Source organism: Lepus europaeus, chromosome 19 (genome assembly GCF_033115175.1).
Source record: "Lepus europaeus isolate LE1 chromosome 19, mLepTim1.pri, whole genome shotgun sequence".
NCBI classification, from domain to species: Eukaryota; Metazoa; Chordata; class Mammalia; order Lagomorpha; family Leporidae; genus Lepus; species Lepus europaeus.
Genome location: NC_084845.1, coordinates 5,325,958 through 5,333,171, shown reverse-complemented (window position 1 = coordinate 5,333,171; position 7,214 = coordinate 5,325,958). Strand labels below are relative to the sequence as shown.

At 47.2% G+C, this 7,214-nt stretch overlaps 1 protein-coding gene across 1 annotated transcript; it reads left to right on the top strand.

Moving 5' to 3' along the window:
• The first annotated feature begins 5,767 nt into the window (after positions 1–5,767).
• FPR2 (formyl peptide receptor 2) lies at positions 5,768–6,823 on the top strand. The gene has a single exon (XM_062177210.1). The coding sequence runs from the start codon at positions 5,768–5,770 to the stop codon at positions 6,821–6,823; it is 1,056 nt and encodes a 351-aa protein (XP_062033194.1).
• The last annotated feature ends 391 nt before the right edge of the window (positions 6,824–7,214 follow it).

The following is a 7,214-nucleotide window of genomic DNA, read 5'->3' as shown; positions in this document are numbered from 1 at the left end:
CGATATTAAGATGGCTACGCCCGCTCTCTTTTCATTTCTGTTGGCGTGGTATATCTTTTTCCAGCCTTTCACTCTCAGCTTGTATGGATCATTGTTGGATAGATGGGTTTCTTGTAAGCAGCAAAAGGATGGGTTTTGGTCCTTAACCCAATCGGCCAATCGGTGTCTTTTAACTGGACAGTTCAAGCCATTAACATTCAATGTGACTATTGAGAGGGAGTAACTTTGCCCTGCCATTTGCCAAAGATATTTTCTAATATCTGGTTTGAGCTTCTTGTGATCTTTTGCTCTGAGGTTTCCTTCCTTTACCTTCTTTCATATTGGTGACCGTGTTTCTGTGTTTCTGTATGTAACACATCTTTAAGCATCTTTTGCAGGGCTGGACGAGTGGCGACAAATTCTTTCAATTTCTGTTTGCTGTGAAAGGTCTTAATTTCACCTTCATTCACAAATGAGAGCTTTGCAGGATATAATATTCTGGGCTGGCAGTTTTTCTCTCTTAGTACCTGGGCTATATCTCGCCATTCTCTCCTGGCTTGTAGGGTTTCTGATGAGAAATCAGCTGTAAGTCTAATTGGAGATCCTCTGAGAGTAATCTGGCGTTTCTCTCTTGCACATTTTAGGATCTTTTCTTTGTGTTTCACTGTGGTGAGTTTGATTACGACGTGTCTTGGTGAGGATCTCTTTTGATCATGTTTATTAGGGGTTCTCTGAGCTTCCTGTACTAGGATGTCTCTGTCCTTCTCCAAACCTGGGAAATTTTCTGCTAGTATCTCACTAAAAAGGCCTTCTAATCCTTTCTCCCTTTCCATGCCTTCAGGAACTCCTAGAACCCGAATGTTGGGTTTTTTAATAGTATCCTGTAGATTCCTAACAGTATTTTTTAGATTACTGATTTCTTCTTCTTTTTTTTGATTTGACTGTTTCCTTTCCTGTTCTCTGTCTTCTAATTCCGATATTCTCTCTTCTGCTTCATCCATTCTGTTTTTAAGGCTCTCTAATGTGTTTGCCATTTGATCTATTGAGTTCTTCATTTCATTGAGATTTTTTGCCAGTACTGCAGTTTCCTGTTCCACTAATTTTTTCATTTCATTTTGATTCCTCCTTAATATTTCATTTTCACGGGAGAGATTTTCTATCTTGTCCATTAAGGATTTCTGTAGTTCAAGAATTTGTTTTTGAGAACTTCTTAATGTTCTTATGAAATTTTTGCCATCTGCTTCGTGCATTTGCTCTAACTGTTCCTCTTCATAATCTTGCATTGGCGTGTCTTGTTCACTTGGGGGCGTCATAGTGCTATCCTTATCTTTGGTACCTCCGCTTCTATGTTTCTTGCTTGGCATGTTAGAGATAGTTTGTGGTGTTTTTGTTTTTGTTTTTGTTTTTGTTTTTGTTTTTGTTTTTTTCTCTCGTTATACTGTGCCTCTGAGTGAGCTGTCTGTTTTGTTGGAGCCTTAGGGGCTGTGATGGGTGTGGCTAGAGAGCTATGCTTGTTTCTTGAGGTTTAAGGCTGTGTAAAGAGCGACTCTCCTGGATTACTTGCTCCTTGCTGGGACGCTCTCTCTCTCTCTCTCTCTCTCTCTTTTTTTTTTTTTTTCTTTTGACTCAGTTGGGAGTGGAGTTGAGGGTAGTTGAAATCTAGCCTCTGTGGGTATTCGTTTGATTTATGCCTGGGAACATACACAGGGTTTATGCAGCCCTCAATGTGTTCTCCAGTTTCGCTAATGATACTGAGTTTGGCTGAGCTTTACATATGTAAAATCGCGGTGCTCTTTGTTTTGCTTGGTGAGTGAAGGGAGAGGCCTCTGTTCCCCCTCCCCCCAGTGTCTCGGACTTCTCAGGTCTTTGTCTTACCGACCTCCGTTCCCGCGCTGGCGAGATTCTGTGGCTCTGGCTCCTCTCCCGCTCGGCTCGTCTCGGTTGGTTTTCCACGCGGTGGGTTCCCTGTAAGTCCTCCGTGTCTCATCCACAAGGTCCGGAAGCGTCTCCTCTGCAGTTTTTTTTTTTTTGAGTCTTTTCCTGAGGCTACAGTAATTCCACTTTTATGAGAGTTTATTTTCCCAAACTAAGGCACACGTCCTCACTATCCGCCATCTTGGCTCCGCCCCTGTCTTTCCTTTCTATGTGGACATTTTAACATTGGTGATTTAGCTTCTGAGTGCCTTGTAGGATGTTTGTCGGGTAGGTAGAGACAACCTGGGCCTGTTGAGGAAACAGGGGTTGGGAGAAGCTTAAGAGCACAATTTGGGGGCACCAGTCAGAGCTCTGATTCGGGCTCTACTTCTTTGCACCCGGGGAATTTGAACAATGCACGTAGCAAGGGTAAGGCTCAACGTCCTCATCTATGCAACGGTTATCTAGTTAGCTAACACTATTCAGTATGGACAATGTCTCAGAGTATGCATGTCGAATGCATGCGCTTGACAAGAGCCCGTGGGACGAGTTGTTGTGAGAGTTAAAAGAGCAGCTCTTGGCAGGTGCACAATATTCATAAGTTGTGGTTACTGTGGTCATTAGTGCCGTTCTTGGCCCATCCTTGCATTTCCACACGCATGGCCAAGCGTGGAGCCCCATGACGTAGCACAGAGCCCGGTGAAGACCCAGAGTCCCTGTTTGCTAGAGACACATGTGGTCTATCCTGGAAGATTTCCCCGTCTGTTCTCATTTAGTCTTTCCCTGAAAGTCAGTCTTCATAGTGCCTCCCTTCTGCAGAGGAAGAAACTGAGGCTCAGGGAGATGTCACTGGGGCCAGCATTGGGGTACAGAGGGTTAAGCCGCTGCTTGCAACACCAGCATCCCATGTTGGAGATTCCTGGTTACTCTACTTCTGATCTAGCTCCCTGCTAATGCACTTGGGACGTCAGTGGAAGATGGCCAAAGTGCTTGGGCCCCTGCCACCCATGTAGGAGACCTGGGGCACAATTGACGATGTGTACCGACACTTTTGGTTTTCCTAACTGGCACGTAGAGGACAGACATCGGGGGTGCTGCTGAACATGCATGCTGCAAGGCACGGGTAGGGCAGCTGCCCACAGCAAAGGATCTTCCAGCCACAGATGTGAACAGTGCCGATGTTGAGGAACCCTGTACAATGTCTCGTACAAGATCTCAGCGAAAGTGATGGGTAAAGACAGGAAGCAACGCAGGAAGTGAGAAGGGGAGGGGGGATAAAATCATGACACTGTGTCTAATTATCTCCAAGAAATCTTGGGAGAACCGTTTTCAAAGGAAGCACCTTAGAGCAGCAGAAGCCGTGGCCTTGGAGTTGGTTAAGCCTGGCTTTCAAAGCTTGCAGCTTCCACTGAGTGGCTGGAGATGATATTGAAGAAACTACCGAGAGCCCTGGCCATGGCTTTCCTGGTAAGAGAAGGATGGTGACAATGACTGGCTCACAGTAGTACTCTGAGTATTAAATGTGGACAAGTGCTCAGGAATCACTATTTCCTTTTTTTTTTTTTTAATCTTTTTTTTTTGACAGGCAGAGTGGATAGTGAGAGAGAGAGACAGAGAGAAAGGTCTTCCTTTTTGCCGTTGGTTCACCCTCCAATGGCTACTGCGGCCGGCTCATCACGCTGATCCAAAGCCAGGAGCCAGGTGCTTCTCCTGGTCTCCCATGCGGGTGCAGGGCCCAAGGACTTGGGCCATCCTCCACTGCACCCCCGGGCCATAGCAGAGAGCTGGCCTGGAAGAGGGGCAACCAGGACAGAATCCGGTGCCCTGACCGGGACTAGAACCCGGTGTGCCGGCGCCGCAAGGTGGAGGATTAGCCTGTTAAGCCACGGTGCCGGCCTACTATTTCCTTTAAAGAGGAAGAATAGTTTAAAATCTCATGGCCATAGAAAACCACCCTTGCTTTCACTGCAAAATATTCTAGAATGGGGCTTATGAACAAGCATTTTAATATAGACACCCTAGATATTTCTGATATTGCCCATATAACACAGTAGAAGGAAATGTGGTCTGTGGCATGGACATGAGGGTCAGAGACCCCTGAGCTGAATTGGATGCAATAGTCACAGGTGTGATCTGCTCCAGAGGAAGGGGCTACATTTTTTTTTTTAAATTCTTGCTCTTCAGAGAAAGGAAATACATCCCAGAAACTTCCCCCAAGCATCTTCCCATAGTATTTTCATCCATAATTAGTTATGTTTCCATCACCAAAGGGACTCCGATTGCTGGATAGACTAAGCAGGATTTACTCCAAAGGTAGGGAAAGGACATCTTTCCTGAGGGATGAATGAATTAAACATTGTGATCTGGTTGGCAGACAAGAATGAGTGAAGAGATGTGGAGTGGGCAATCAGCAACATTTGTTGCAACTGGTGTAGTGGAGGAAGCATTGGAAGTTAGACTAAGTTGGGTTGAAGTCTTCCTGCTGCTACTTCTTTTTTTTTTTTTTAATTTTTGACAGGCAGAGTGGACAGTGAGAGAGACAGAAAGGTCTTCCTTTTGCCGTTGGTTCACCCTCCAATGGCTGCCGCGGTAGGCGCGCTGCGGCCGGCGCACTGCGCTGATCCGATGGCAGGAGCCAGGTGCTTCTCCTGGTCTCCCATGGGGTGCAGGGCCCAAGCACTTGGGCCATCCTCCACTGCACTCCCTGGCCTCAGCAGAGAGCTGGCCTGGAAGAGGGGCAACCGGGACAGGATCGGTGCCCCGACCGGGACTAGAACCCGGTGTGCCGGCGCCACAAGGCGGAGGATTAGCCTAGTGAGCCACGGCGCCGGCCCCTGCTGCTACTTCTTACTTACTTGGCCTCTGGTAGATGTCATAATTGCTTGGGGCCGGCGCCATGGCTTAACAGGCTCCTGGCTTCAGATCAGCGAGATGCGCCAGCCGCAGCGGCCATTGGAGGGTGAACCAACGGCAAAAAGGAAGACCTTTCTCTCTGTCTCTCTCTCTCTCACTATCCACTCTGCCTGTCCAAAAAAATAATAATAACTACTTGGAACATCAACTTATTCTTGTTAAAACATAAAACATAATGAACATTATGGAGATACGCAGGGCAAAGGATCTCACATGTAGGAATAACACAATGCATGGTCTCTATAAATCCCACAAATATTAACACATTTTACTACTCTTAATCCCACGGAACACTGAGCTATACAATGAGGACAAGTTCTCTGCCTTCAAGGTAAGAACTCTGATTCAAGCAGGGGCAGGGAGAACACTGGACTGAAAGTAGAGAGGGTTCCCCTTCCACTGACTTCCTGTAGCACAGGATGTGACACATTACTATTTATTACAGTCACTTTCCAAGAGTCTCTTCGACTACAAACCCAAGCCAAACCTGAAAACTTAGCTAAAACACCAACCAAATCACAGATCAAGGGTTCTCACGGTGAGGCGGAACGGGAGCCAGGAGACTGGGAGGGAACTTGGCATTGAATAAAGGTTGAAGAGATGGCCAGTAGTTTTGCAGTGAGTCATGGGCGGAAACAGACTTGGACCTACTAACTCTGAGTCCAGTGCTTCCCTCACTTTGCCAAAGCTTCCCATGCTCACTGCCCATGCCCCTCGTTCAGTCTTTCTGCTGGTGGAAGGAGCCTTGAATTCTCTTGGTAAAGTGATCAGCTGGCTAGGTGGAATGAACTTCAATAATTATTGGCATATACAGAACTATTCTTTCCAAAAGAACAATGAAGAGACTGCCAATTGTATAGTATCTCAGGCCACAGGGTTCAGTAGGGTGGATGCACGAGCAGGAATTCTATAAGACAGTTACACAACCAATAAACGTTGAAATGTTTCAGGTGTGGGCAAGATGGAAAGCAACATCTCCATCCCTCTGAATGGATCTGAAGAAGTGCTCTATGAGTCTGCCGGCTACACTGCTCTGCGAATCCTCCCGCTGATTGTACTTGGGGTCGCCTTTGTCCTGGGCATCCTGGGCAATGGGCTTGTGATCTGGGTAGCGGGGTTCCGGATGGCGCACACAGTCACCACCATCTGCTACCTGAACCTGGCCTTGGCTGACTTCTCTTTCATTGCTACCCTACCATTCCTCATCGTCTCAATGGCCATGGGAGAAAAATGGCCTTTTGGCTGGTTCCTGTGCAAGCTGGTTCACATTGTGGTGGACATAAACTTGTTTGGAAGCGTCTTCCTGATAGCGTTCATCGCCCTGGACCGCTGCATCTGTGTGTTGCACCCAATCTGGGCTCAGAATCACCGCACTGTCAACCTAGCCAGGAAGATGATCGCTGGACCCTGGATTCTTGCCCTAATCCTGACCTTACCAGTCTTCATGTTCTTGACCACAGTCGAGGATGGGAAAGGGGACACGTACTGTACTTTCAATTTTAAGTCCTGGGGTGACACCTTTGAAAAGAGAGTGATGGTGGCCACCACCATGCTGACGGCCAGAGGTATCATCCGCTTCGTTATCGGTTTCAGTATGCCAATGTCCATCGTCGCTATCTGCTACGGGCTCATTGCTGCAAGGATGCACAAAAAAGGCATGATTAAATCCAGCCGTCCCTTACGGGTCCTCACTGCCGTGGTGGCTTCCTTCTTCATCTGCTGGTTCCCTTTTCAACTGGTCGCCCTTCTGAGCACAGTCTGGCTCAAAGAGATGCTGTTTGATGGAAAGTATCAGATCCTCAACGTCCTGGTTAACCCAACCAGCTCCCTGGCCTTCTTCAACAGCTGCCTCAACCCCATGCTCTACGTCTTCATGGGCCAGGACTTCCGAGAGCGGCTCATCCACTCCTTGCCCGCCAGTCTGGAGAGGGCCCTGAGTGAGGACCCGGCCCAGACCAGTGACGCAGGAACCAACGCCACCTCAGCTCCAGCAGAGGCCGAGTCACAGGTGCTGTGAGGAAGGGGGCTCAGGCACATTTTTGAGCTCTGTCTCATTGCAAGTTGACCCTAGTTCCAGCTTCATCTTACCCTGAGTCACCCTGGGTTACTCAGGTATGAGTGGCTGAAGGTGTTGGAAAACATTGAAAAATATCTAGAAAAACCCTTCTGTGCCCTCTGGTTGGGTGGTCAAAATGGACCATGGTGCTACCACTGGTGTCATTTTTGGGTTTTAGAGCTCAGCTCGGATCCTGGGCTAAACAGACATAAGAGAAAGCATAATGGGATTTCTACGACTTAGATAAGATAGTGTATATAAGATGCAAAAACTGTATTAGTTAGTATTTTATTATCACCATTAAATAAACTGTTCAGGGTTTTGTAGCAATTTTTAAAGAAAATCTGACTCT

Coding starts and splice junctions, on each gene's coding strand:
- FPR2 (XM_062177210.1), top strand. CDS start 5,768: ATGGAAAGCAACATCTCCATCCCTCTGAATGGATCTGAAGAAGTGCTC.